The sequence below is a fragment of the Daktulosphaira vitifoliae genome, unplaced genomic scaffold (genome assembly GCF_025091365.1).
Source record: "Daktulosphaira vitifoliae isolate Bord-2020 unplaced genomic scaffold, ASM2509136v1 Scaffold_1, whole genome shotgun sequence".
NCBI classification, from domain to species: Eukaryota; Metazoa; Arthropoda; class Insecta; order Hemiptera; family Phylloxeridae; genus Daktulosphaira; species Daktulosphaira vitifoliae.
Window position 1 is genome coordinate 1,239,025 of NW_026099572.1, and position 13,651 is coordinate 1,252,675.

The 13,651-nt window shown below is 33.3% G+C and overlaps 2 protein-coding genes and 1 long non-coding RNA gene across 3 annotated transcripts; 1 reads left to right on the forward strand and 2 right to left on the reverse strand.

The window, feature by feature from the left end:
* The first annotated feature begins 885 nt into the window (after positions 1-885).
* Positions 886-2,911, forward strand: LOC126895761 (uncharacterized). The gene is made up of 6 exons (XM_050667966.1): positions 886-1,121; positions 1,228-1,322; positions 1,396-1,769; positions 1,831-1,963; positions 2,020-2,301; positions 2,366-2,911. The coding sequence occupies exons 1-6, from the start codon at positions 886-888 to the stop codon at positions 2,839-2,841; spliced, it is 1,596 nt and encodes a 531-aa protein (XP_050523923.1). The 3' UTR covers positions 2,842-2,911.
* Positions 2,912-3,674: 763 nt separating this feature from the next.
* On the reverse strand, positions 3,675-4,354 carry LOC126906290 (uncharacterized). The gene is made up of 2 exons (XM_050686800.1): positions 3,892-4,354; positions 3,675-3,823 (listed from the first exon to the last, which is right to left on the reverse strand). Exons 1-2 carry the CDS (start codon positions 4,348-4,350, stop codon positions 3,710-3,712), a joined length of 573 nt encoding a protein of 190 aa, XP_050542757.1. The 5' UTR covers positions 4,351-4,354; the 3' UTR covers positions 3,675-3,709.
* Positions 4,355-5,723: 1,369 nt separating this feature from the next.
* On the reverse strand, positions 5,724-6,990 carry LOC126906330 (uncharacterized). Its single transcript, XR_007704221.1, has 3 exons — positions 6,302-6,990; positions 6,077-6,191; positions 5,724-5,970 (listed from the first exon to the last, which is right to left on the reverse strand). It is a non-coding gene; the product is annotated as an uncharacterized LOC126906330 (long non-coding RNA).
* Between the last annotated feature and the right edge of the window lie 6,661 nt (positions 6,991-13,651).

Below are 13,651 nucleotides of genomic sequence, written 5' to 3' on the forward strand. Positions count from 1 at the left end.
AAAAAAAAAAAAAAAAAACACATTTTAGTAAAACCAATACCTTCTCAGCTTCGCATCGAAGCAAAAAGTGAAAAAATTTCGAAAATTAGCGATTTTTAAATTTGTAATTTTTGACGCGTGGGTAAAGACGCAACGGTTACCGTTCGTCATCTACGCCGATTTTGAGGCCTTACTGGAGAAAACAGACGATCGTATAGGTACCTATACTAGGACTGTGCACATCCACCATCCTCGAACGCTACGGTATACCACAATCACCGGAGATATACCGTGGGTCCGAGGATCGCGAAGAGGTCGCCAAGGCATTTGTGATGGCTGTAACTGAAGTTACGCGCAACATTTCTAAATTGTTGCGCAAAACCAACGTTCCCATCCGAATGTCTGTCGATGATGTGCGCAGGCACGGGGAGAAAGTGGTATGTGACTTGTGTCGCATGGCATTCAAGAATTCTAACCCCAAAGTCGCAGACCACTACCATTTATCGGGCCGATTCAGACAGACGTTGTGCATTGCATGTAACCTAAAAGTGAAGACGGTCAATTTTGTGCCGTGCTTCTTGCACAATCTTTCAGATTACGACGCGCATTTTATAGTCACTGAATTGGGGTACGACGATCAAAGGATTTCGGTCATACCGAATTCCGAGGAGAAGTATATTTCGGTCACGAAACACGCGACCAATAACTTCTCCATTCGGTTGGTCGACACCTTCCGGTTCTTGGCCTCTNCGAATTCCGAGGAGAAGTATATTTCGGTCACGAAACACGCGACCAATAACTTCTCCATTCGGTTGGTCGACACCTTCCGGTTCATGGCCTCTTCCCTGTCCACCTTGTCCGGTAACCTAATGACGCCCGACTTCGTTAAATTCCGGGATNAACCTAATGACGCCCGACTTTGTTAAATTCCGGGAGACGGCCAAGGTGTTCCGCCCGGAAGACATGCCGTTGGTGACGCGTAAGGGCGTATACCCCTACGAGTACACTGATAGTTGGGCTAAATTGGACGAAACGGAACTACCACCTCAGGAGAACTTCCGCGACATCTGTACTTCAACATACAATTTGGACCCGGCGCACTATTACACCGCGACCGGTTTTAGCTTCGATTGTATGTTGAAGTACACTGGGATGAAGCTGGAGCTTTTGAACGACTACGACATGCTACTGATGGTGGAACAGGATATTCGTGGTGGGCTAGTGCAAGCCGTCAAGCACTATGTAAAGGCCAGNGGCCGTCAAGCACTATGCAAAGGCCAACAATTCTAAGACACCCGATTACGATCCGTCAAAACCAGAATCATGGATCGTGTACCAAGACTGTAAGTAATCTATACGTGCATATATAAACGCGCAATAATTGAGCGGTGGTTTAATAACGTTTAATGTATACAGGCAATAACCTTTACGGGTGGGCTATGAGTCAGCCCATGCCGTACGGTGGCTTCCGGTGGTATAAAGGAGCAGACCCTCTGGCTGACCTCCAATCGTTGTCGGACACTGGTAATACGGGGCGTATATATGAAGTGAACGTATCGTATCCACAAGAGCTGCAGGACGAGCACACNGGGCGTATATATGAAGTGGACGTATCGTATCCACAAGAGCTGCATGACGAGCACAACGACTTGCCGTTCTTGCCTGTCAACGATGTACCGCCGGGTTCCAAAGAGACCAAACTCATGGCCACTTTGAAACCCAAACAGCGGTACGTCGTACACTATGTCAACTTAAAACAGGCAATCGCACACGGACTGCAAGTCGATAAAGTATGTATAATTAGCTTATAAACTATAAGCGATGATACTAATATAAATATTTGTACTGCAGGTGCACCGCGTTTTAGAGTTTCAACAAAGTGCTTGGTTGAAACCATACATTGAGTTGAACACTGAAATGCGGAAAAAGGCGGCAAATGCTTTTGAAATTGCATTTTTCAAACTAATGAACAATGCCGTCTTTGGTAAGTGCATGCTCAATGCTAAAGTGGGTTATTCGATAATTTTTTACATTTTATAGGGAAAACAATGGAGAACATGCGGAAACGCATACGCATTGAGCTAATCTCCAGTCCCGAACGTCTAAGCAAGCTCGTAAACCAATCAACCTTCAACGACTGTATCAAATACGGTGAAAGGTTGTGCGCCGTCATAATGGACACAAAGATGGTCAAGATTATCAAACCTATATACGTCGGTTTAGCAGTGCTTGACATTAGCAAGACGCTAATGTACAAGTACTTCTACGACATATTAAAACCACATTATGGCAGTGCAATCGAATTGGTTTACATGGATACAGGTGAGTACAACAGTACAGTAGAAATATTTTTTTACAATATTTATATATTTTTAATTTTTCTCAGACTCCTTCATATACCTGCTCAGAGTAGGCGACTTCTACCAGGATTTAGCTGATAGCCCCGATTTACTGGTGCACGTGGACGCATCTAGCCTGCCCAAAGATCACCCTTGCTACTCCACCGATAGAAAGAAAATGCCCGGCTTGTTTTCAGACGAGACCAGTGGCCTCATCCTCTTTGAGATCGCTGCACTTCGATCAAAGTGCTACGCATTTGACATGGAAGACAGCGAACTCATAAAGTCTAAGGGGATCCGCGGACACGTCGTCCGGAACCATCTGTCTTTGGACGATTACAAACGGTGTTTGTTTAAAGACGATGGTGATGGTGACGATGCATCAAAACGAGCATTGGCTGAAGAGAATGCCCGTGCGGTCATCGGAGTGATACGCGGTGGTGAATCTCCACCGACATTATCGTTAATGTGTCAATCCGTTCTTTTGAGCACGAGGTACGCACTTTACATACAACCAAGTTGACGCTTAACCGATTCGATGATAAGCGCTACACGCTCGACACGTTGGCACACGGGCATTATGTTATACCACCACCGGAAGACCTATAGTTTTTAAGTTATTATCATTGTAAAAAAAAAATATCGTCAAGAATTGAAAATATTTTTTGTAAATATACATGTATATTTAGTAAGTAGTTTTAAAACATTTTTTTTAATTGAAATTGCATTTTTTCTAAAAAAATATATGTATATACGTGTACATATCTGTAAATATATATATACTACAACGTTTTTTTCTCTTCTGTACAGTACAATAGTTGTACGTGTAAGTATGCCATAGTATTTAAGCTACAGTTACGTAATGAGATGTCACATTTTGATGGTAAGGTATAAAGTATTATCCACCAAGACTCTAAGAATACCCTATGGTATTTTACATGCATATGATATTTTACAGCTAGGTTTTTGACCATGNATGAGATGTCACATTTTAATGGTAAAGTATTATTCACCAAAACTCTAAGAATACCCTACTGTATTTTACATGTATCATACAGCTAGGTTTTTGACCATGTTTTAACCTTTCTGAAGAAGAAAAATGATTTGAGTTTTATAGAAACATAGTTTTTTTCATATGATAGAAATAAAATCCTAGCTAATAATCATTATTTTAAACATTATTCTTTAAACATATTTGTATCCATTATAATTTTAATTACAAGTTACGTTGAAAACGCGATTTTCACAATGTCTCAGTATATAATAATAATAGCACATGTCAATGCAACATACGTTTATTTTAAACTATTTTTTTTTTATAAATTATATACATGTTTTAGATACTTGTCGTTTTACGACGGATAGCTATTACTAACAACTACTGTTGGTATTTATTGGCTGTTTGTACTTGATGGTATGATTGTTTCCGACTGTATAATTGCATCTGTTATATCATCGGCCAGCGACCCAAAAAATGTCGAGCATACGTTTTCTCCGTTAGAAGACTGAAAAAATGAAATATATTTATTAAAAAATGTTCTACTCAGTTAGAAAAAAAAAAAATGTAATTCACCATTTCTTTAGTATATTCTTCCAGCATCGTCCACCGTTGTTCCAACTGCTGGCTCGCAAATTGTTTTATTTGGCTTATGTAGCTCAGATCGCTATTGGGTAAACTATTTCTAATCGTATAATCCGAAACCGCATTGATCAACATACATTTGTTTTCCACATTTACTTCATACTGAGATTTCATATATTGAGCCATCTGTTCCAACTGTTGTAGAACCAATGGTTGAATTACAGTCATCTTTTGATTGATAGCCTCAAAGATACAACATTCTAAAGCGCTGAGTTTTAAAATGTCTGATTGGGTGAGTAACACTCGGCATTCATCTTGTGCTTGCGATTCAAAGACTAGCGAAGACTCTCCTTGAAACGTAGTCTTTGAGAGTGTGACGTATTCATCCTTGAGTAAAATAATCTTTTGTCTTGATACAGGGTCGAAAATTAGCGACAGAATATTACCCATCAACGTATAAATCCGNATTTCTAATCGTATAATCCGAAACCGCATTGATCAACATACATTTGTTTTCCACATTTACTTCATACTGAGATTTCATATATTGAGCCATCTGTTCCAACTGTTGTAGAACCAATGGTTGAATTACAGTCATCTTTTGATTGATAGCCTCAAAGATACAACATTCTAAAGCGCTGAGTTTTAAAATGTCTGATCGGGTGAGTAACACTCAACATTCATCTTGTNAACACTCGGCATTCATCTTGTGCTTGCGATTCAAAGACTATCGAAGACTCTCCTTGAAACGTAGTCTTTGAGAGTGTAACGTATTCATCCTTGAGTGAAATAATCCTTTGTCTTGATACCGGGTCGAGAATTAGGGACAGAATATTACTCATCAACGTATAAATCCGTTGTAGGAAATCTATCGTTATAAGTATGTAACGGGTTAACGATAGTAAACGAATAGTTACGTTAAATCGATCTTTTGGATCCATTCCTATCTGAACGAATTTACGAGGATTGAAATTCAAAACGTAATCAGTGCAATCGATTAATTCACTGTGAGGTTTGGGTTTAACAAATGTTTGTTTGTTATAGAATTTAACAATTGTAACGAGAGAACCAACCATTCTTAAAGCATACAAATATCGACTTAAGTTAACACATTACCAACAAGTTAAAGCAACGTCTGTTTATATAGAAAATCTTATAACGATTATAGCACTATGCATACACCACTGTNCGACTTAAGTTAACACATTACCAACAAGTTAAAGCAACGTCTGTTTATATAGAAAATCTTATAACGATTATAGCACTATGCATCCACCACTGTGAAATTATTANGAAATTATTAACTAATTTAAACCCAATAACAATTAATAGTCTAATTATTACCGATAGATAAGGTACAAACAGTTGTAAACACAGGCAGACAGGGTTAAAACAGGATGAGCAGGGATTTGAACGCGTTCAGACAGGTTTTAACATGTTCAGACTTGTTTAATCGAGATTATACGAATCCAGGATGCATTGTTCGGTAAACCGCCACAATGTCCCTACTACTTTTATAAACAGCCTACTACATACCATACATAGTACAACGTGCTACAAATGCCATAGCATATACTAAATTTGCTGTATATATTTAATGTGTAAAACTCTTCTTTGTACTGCTTAGTACTTCAAACTTATATTAAATAGTGTAGATAAATACGACAAAATTTTATAAAATAAAAATATTATATTTTATTGAATTTTAAATCTTACAAGTTTATGATAATAAGTTTTTTTTTTTTATTTTATATAAATTAAATTTAAAAAACAAGGAAAAATATTAACAAATTACTGAAAATCAAACAAATATGCATTTCCACTTTTGCCTCTATAAAATAAATGTAATTTGTTATCATTATTGTTGATATTATAAGCTTCGATTTCTTCATTAGTTAATTTCAATCTCGGGATAAACACATTCATACTGTTGAATAGATAACCACATTTCGTGTGCTTGTATTTTTCATACATATGACTTTGTATGGCGAGTGTTCCTCCAGATCACTTAATTTTGAATATCTTTTTAATGTACTCTGATCGTTCAACTGTTTCTTTAATTGCTCCATTCTAAAGTAAAAAATTAATAAAGTTTTAAACAACTCTAAACATAACTAGTAACCAAAGTCAGGAGAAAACAGTTTAAATGAAAAATATATATAAATGTATTACTTACTTTATTTTATATCAAAAGACAACAAGTCATAGAAATTCTTCGGGACAACAAATAGAAATAATCAGACAAATGGTTTTTGGTATAATCGCTTTAGACAGATAATGAGTGAATGTGTCTGAAATTGATGTAACGTTCTATTATAGGGGTCAAAGATCTTGTTTAGACATGTTTGGGTTGGTTTAAACAGGTTCATTACTACACAAACGATGTCGGAAATATGCTTACCTAAGCGTCTGGCATCCGATGATAAGATGCATACGACAATAACCATTACTGTACGGTGACCTCTTTGATGTTTGAAATATGCTGACGTAAGCGTCTGGTAAACGATGATAGCAATAGTTCTCATAAAATGCTGACGCCAATGAGCATTTTAATATAGTAATACCCTTGTTGTTGGAAAAATGCTTACCTAAGCGTCTGGTTACCCATGATAAAATTCTTAGAAATTATAATGCCATAACGACAGACGTTGTCTTTGTTCTTATAAAATGTAGACGGTAATTAGCGTTATACTATGGCGGTACCTTTGATGTTTGAAATATGCTTAGCTATGCGTCTGGTAGCCAATGATAAAATTTTTAGAAATTATTTATTATATACAAACTATAGATGTGCGGCAAATTAGTTTACGTTTTGTTTCATCCCCCTCCCACCCCATTACAGGTTAGTTTATGTCAAGATTCATTACCCCCTTCCTATGTAGGAATTTTTGACGGACACCCCTGTAGCGTTAATATTAAGTAATTGACTTAGTCTATTTCAATGTAATGTGTACGTTTATCAGTGAACGTTATCAGTTCACATGAGGTTTACCTTAACCTCCAGTAGATGAGATCGTAGGAGGAGAACAACCATTTTCGAATGGCTACCTCCCCCACCGCCGACAGGAAGTTATAGGGCGCATGCGCACTTTAAACCGCCAATTTGATTGAACTTAACACCCTCCCCCCCATCGTGAAACTACGCCACCCCTTACCCATCTATGTTAAGACCACGCCTCCCTTACCCCCACCAACTTAAAGTCATGCCCTCTCCTTACCCCCACCCTCATAAGACCACTCCTCCCTTACCACAACCATCGAAAGACAATGCCCAATGTGTCCTTGACCACGGTCATTACTCCCACCATTGAGAGACCATGCCCTCTGTATGACACGCCCCTCCCCACAGACCACGCCCACCAAACTTACTTCAGTATCGTGAGGGGGTGAGGCGGGGGCCTAGGATCCCCAATATTTCCCTACTTATATTGTTTCAAAAGTCGATGTCTTAACAGATGTGTCTATAACATTAAAAATTGAAAATTAGAATATGTGGAAATTTGTATGTGTCATTATCGATACAAAGTGAATAATTTGAAAAATTCGATATTTGAAGGTAGTCTAAACCGGTAAAGGATGAAAATTGACTAAATTATAATTTAACAATAACAATATTCAGCTGATTATGGATTTTTGAGATGTTTTGTATTCGTGTAAAGTTTGTTGAAAAAATTATAAAAATATTTCATAACACATTTAGAATAGTATTGATGTTTTGTTTTGTTCATAATTGTGTCATGAACCCATGACTATATGTAAATATTAGTTTTAAGGAATTTGTATTATTAGAAAGTAAAAGTAAATAATAGATTATTATTAAATGCATTAGAAAGCATAACACTAGAAGCATTGTTAATTGATTATTATTTCTAATAAAAAGGGACCTGACCACTCACTCGGTGGACAGTGTACAATCGATGAATGTTACATTATAGTTATTATTTTGACTCTTTTCGATTACACTCATCCGCGTGGGAAAATTGGACGTAGAAAACCCAGTTTACCACATATTATTTGGCATCCCTGGTAAATTCGTTCAATTGGACATCTCGTATCATTTGGCAACCTTTAAAAAATTGGCTCAATTGGACACATCATACTATTTGGAATCTCCGGCAAATTCGTTTAGTTGGACACCACAAGAAATTGGCAAATTATTGAAACCATCTCAAGAGATCTAACATCGGCACTTTCAACAATAATTGAAAAAAGAAATATTTGTTTTTCGTGGCTCTTTTCTGGTAAATACAATTATTGTAGTATAGTTATTTTAGTTTAAGCAATAAATAGAATAAGTTTTTACTTTGCTATTGGTAAAATTTCTTTAAAAATTTTTTTTTTTACGAACCTTACAAAAAAAATTAACAAAAAATAATGGCTACACAAAATAATTTTTCTATTTACGAATTAGCTCAATTAATAGGCGAACCTTTTGAAGGCAAATCTAATACATTAAATAATTTCATAAATGCTGTAAATGATGCTTATATTATGGATACGGCTGAACAGCATAGACAACTGTTTTTAGCCATTAAGCTGAAAATTAAAGGCAAAGCTAGAGAATTAATTGACTCTGTAGAAATAAAAGACTGGTCGGAACTTAAAATCCTTCTTAATGAAAATTATGGAGAAGAAATTCGTCCAGATCAACTTTGTGTTGAATTACAAACCATTAAACAGAATAAAAATGAAAAAATTAACGATTTTGGCGATAGAGTAGAAAAATTAGAATTTAAACTTTATCAAGCTTATACTTACAAATTAACTTGTAAAATAAAAAAATCAGCCATTAGGGATATGTGTGAAGATCAGGCCTTAGGCTCATTTAAAAGAGGTCTTCACAATAACCAAATTAAAATTATCATGTTAGCTAATAATCCGAAAACCTTAAGTGATGCAATCGCAATTACTAAACAAGAAGAATTAAGGCTTAATACTGAAAATAATTTAGTTAAGTATTCTTTTAATTAAAATAATCCTAATAACTCTTGTAAAATTTGCCATAAAAATTATCATAGTACATCAAGTTGTTTTTTTCGTAATAATAACAATACAAATAATTCTCAAAATACTCAGAAATTTAATAATAACTCTAATAAATTTAGTAATAATAAAAATAACAATAAAAAATTTTGCACTTATTGCAAGAAAAATTTTCATACTCGAGATGAATGTTATAAATTAAAAAGTTCTAATAAGAATGAACCTAGTACTAGTAAAAATTTTAATTTTAATGATTCTAAACAAATATCTTCCGTAAATACATCTCAAAATGATATACCTTATTGCAAAATTTTTTCATCAGATTTGAATAAAAATGTTACATTTATGATTGATAGCGGAGCACAAGCTAGTTAAATTAAAATAGGAGACTTACCTAAAGGACATAGGTATTGGGATAATTCTCTTACCACGTTAGAAGGTATTGCTGGTAATACAAACAGTCTAGGTTATACTAAAATCAATTTAAAAATAGGATATAAAACAATAACACATGTATTTTACATAGTTTCAAACAATTTTAACATTAAGTCTCATGGTATTCTTGGGTACGATTTTTTTAATGAATATGTTAAAATTATTGATTTAGGTAAAAAAGAATTAAAATTCTATTTTCACGAAAAAATTGACATAATAGACCTTTCTCTTACTAATAATTACTCGATTAAAGGCTTGTCAGAATCTATCATTAAAGTAAAAACTGTTCACACTAATGACACGACCGGTATTATACAGGGTGTTCAGTAAGTCAGGAAACGGGTTTCTATTGTTCTCATTGTTACAAACAATGACTTACTGAACACCCTGTATATGATCCAATAGTAATTAACGAAAACATTTTCATTGGAACTTGTATAACGCAAATTAAAAACAATTATACATTTGTACCGATTTTAAATACATCAGAAGAAGACGTTTCAATTTCTATTAATAATATTAAATTTGATTCTCTACCACAAAATTTCGAGCTTATAAATGTAAATACTACCAATTGTAATAATGTTAATAACAATAATAATAATAATAGATTAGCTCTTTTAAATCAAAACCTTAGGTTGGATCATTTAAATGACGAAGAAAAATCGTCTATGCAATCAATTTAATGATATATTTTTCTTACCGGGTGATAAACTCTCTTACACTAATCAAACCGTACATAAAATTATTACACCTAACGCTCATCCAATCAATATAAAACAATACCGATACCCCAACTGTCACAAAGAAGAAGTTGATAGACAATTAAAAAATCTTTTAGATCAAGGTATCATTGAAAAGTCAAATAGTCCTTGGAACTCACCTTTATGGGTGGTCCCCAAAAAATCAGACGCATCAGGTAAAAAGAAATGGCGTATAGTTGTAGATTTTGAAAATATTATAATTACCCAATCCTTAGTTGAGAATAATATTATATCTCTAGATAAAACCATAAGTAAATTAATTTTAGCCATTATTTTTTCTCAGAGGAATCAATTACATCCTATAGTAATAAAACCAGAACAATTTTTAAACGAGATAAACCATATTTTAACTAAACTACCTAATAACCTTCAAGTACCAATAAATGTAAACCTTGATAACATTAACCAAATGTTTAAAATTTTAGAAATTAAAACTATATATAATAATGATAAACTAATTTTTAAATTTAAGTTACCGTTAAGTAGTATTAATAATTATATAATTTATCACATTGTACCAATATTTATTCATTTTAATAATCAAAACCAATTTATTCATCTTACAAAAAATGTCGAATATCTTTTTACGGATAATCTAATATCGCACTATATCAAATTCGACAGCCTTAGTAATTGTCAATTATTAAATAATGTGTTTGTTTGCAAAAGTGACGCGTTCTTTTCCGGTACAGACAAGGTCCCTATATGCGAAACGGACTTATTAAATAATAAATATAGCCTGCCGTCGACTTGTGATGTTTATATATCACAACTTAGCTCGGAAAGTTGGTATTACTCCTACTTCCCAAATAATTGGTATTTTGTCATGGTAAAGGATACCGTAGTAACTATATCATGCAATGCACACACTATAGTTGAAAAAATAATTATAAATAAAAGTGGAAGGCTATCCCTAAAAGAGAACTGCATGGCAATAACACCATCAGTTACTCTTGAGGCTACTCAGTCTCAATTAGAATCAAAATTTGAGTCGATACCTTTGGAGTTTAGTCTATTGGACTCAAGTTGTTGCAATTATATACATAATAGAATTGCACAAAAACCCATACACCTCGAAAGAATGGAAAATGTGAAACACGACCAGGCAGCCCTTAATAAATTAATTGAACAATTATCTTACCAAGAACGCATCGTCGACTTATTAGCAAACAAACACGTTTACGAATTTTATAACGATAATAAGTTTATAATAAATTTACTTTTTAAAACCTTCGGATTACTATTAGTGGTAGTAATTGTATATATTTTTATAAAATATTGTAAGAAAAAACCCGTTAATAACCAACCCACAATAGAATTAGAACCTTTAAACTTAGAAGAAAATCCAATTGTAAATAGACAAGAACGATTTATTTATAATACTAGATTTAGACGTAGGTTATTAGAAAATTTAACATAAAATTATCTGTATTTTAATTAAATATAATAAATAATATATTTTAAAATTGTAAGAAATAATATCTGAAGATATTATTTCTCTTTAAGGGTGATGGTGTCATGAACCCATGACTATATGTAAATATTAGTTTTAAGGAATTTGTATTATTAGAAAGTAAAAGTAAATAATAGATTATTATTAATTGCATTAGAAAGTATAACACTAGAAGCATTGTTAATTGATTATTATTATTGATTGTTGATATCAGAATGTGTTGATTATACAGTGATAAATTGTCAGATGATAATAGTGTTTAGTCATGATAGTTTGGAGGTTAAGTCCTCCAGAGTGAATATTTTAACTATAAAAAGCTATTAAATAAAATAATAACACAAGAAATATTCGAACTAACGCCAAAGGCGTAATAGGCGCTTTATTCGTATAAAATAATTATTAACAAATTGAAATAAACGCATTCGTCGGTAAAACAAAAGGACGTACAAAATTATAAAAGGTAACGCGACAAATTAATTTACCTCAGAGATCGAACGGTGACTGTCTAGAAGGGAGGACGGTTAATTTAAAAATCACATTTAATAAGGTACACAGGTAGGGACGATTACATAATCAAAACTCGCGACGAATACCAACAATGTTTAACAAAATACAAAATACAATAAAATAATCACGCGACATAAAAACGGTAACACTGAAGATGACTAGCTGCTGATAGTGGTGGGGGTCGCCACAATAGAATGGTTAAANGTACAGACAAGGTCCCTATATGCGAAACGGACTTATTAAATAATAAATATAGCCTGCCGTCGACTTGTGATGTTTATATATCACAACTTAGCTCGGAAAGTTGGTATCACTCCTACTTCCCAAATAATTGGTATTTTGTCATGGTAAAGGATACCGTAGTAACTATATCATGCAATGCACACACTATAGTTGAAAAAATAATTATAAATAAAAGTGGAATGCTATCCCTAAAAGAGAACTGCATGGCAATAACACCATCAGTTACTCTTGAGGCTACTCAGTCTCAATTAGAATCAAAATTTGAGTCGATACCTTTGGAGTTTAGTCTATTGGACTCAAGTTGTTGCAATTATATACATAATAGAATTGCACAAAAACCCATACACCTCGAAAGAATGGAAAATGTGAAACACGACCAGGCAGCCCTTAATAAATTAAATGAACAATTATCTTACCAAGAACGCATCGTCGACTTATTAGCAAACAAACATGTTTACGAATTTTATAACGATAATAAGTTTATAATAAATTTACTTTTTAAAACCTTCGGATTACTATTAGTGGTAGTAATTGTATATATTTATATAAAATATTGTAAGAAAAAACCCGTTAATAACCAACCCACAATAGAATTAGAACCTTTAAACTTAGAAGAAAATCCAATTGTAAATAGACAAGAACGATTTATTTATAATACTAGATTTAGACGTAGGTTATTAGAAAATTTAACATAAAATTATCTGTATTTTAATTAAATATAATAAATAATATATTTTAAAATTGTAAGAAATAATATCTGAAGATATTATTTCTCTTTAAGGGTGATGGTGTCATGAACCCATGACTATATGTAAATATTAGTTTTAAGGAATTTGTATTATTAGAAAGTAAAAGTAAATAATAGATTATTATTAATTGCATTAGAAAGTATAACACTAGAAGCATTGTTAATTGATTATTATTATTGATTGTTGATATCAGAATGTGTTGATTATACAGTGATAAATTGTCAGATGATAATAGTGTTTAGTCATGATAGTTTGGAGGTTAAGTCCTCCAGAGTGAATATTTTAACTATAAAAAGCTATTAAATAAAATAATAACACAAGAAATATTCGAACTAACGCCAAAGGCGTAATAGGCGCTTTATTCGTATAAAATAATTATTAACAAATTGAAATAAACGCATTCGTCGGTAAAACAAAAGGACGTACAAAATTATAAAAGGTAACGCGACAAATTAATTTACCTCAGAGATCGAACGGTGACTGTCTAGAAGGGAGGACGGTTAATTTAAAAATCACATTTAATAAGGTACACAGGTAGGGACGATTACATAATCAAAACTCGCGACGAATACCAACAATGTTTAACAAAATACAAAATACAATAAAATAATCACGCG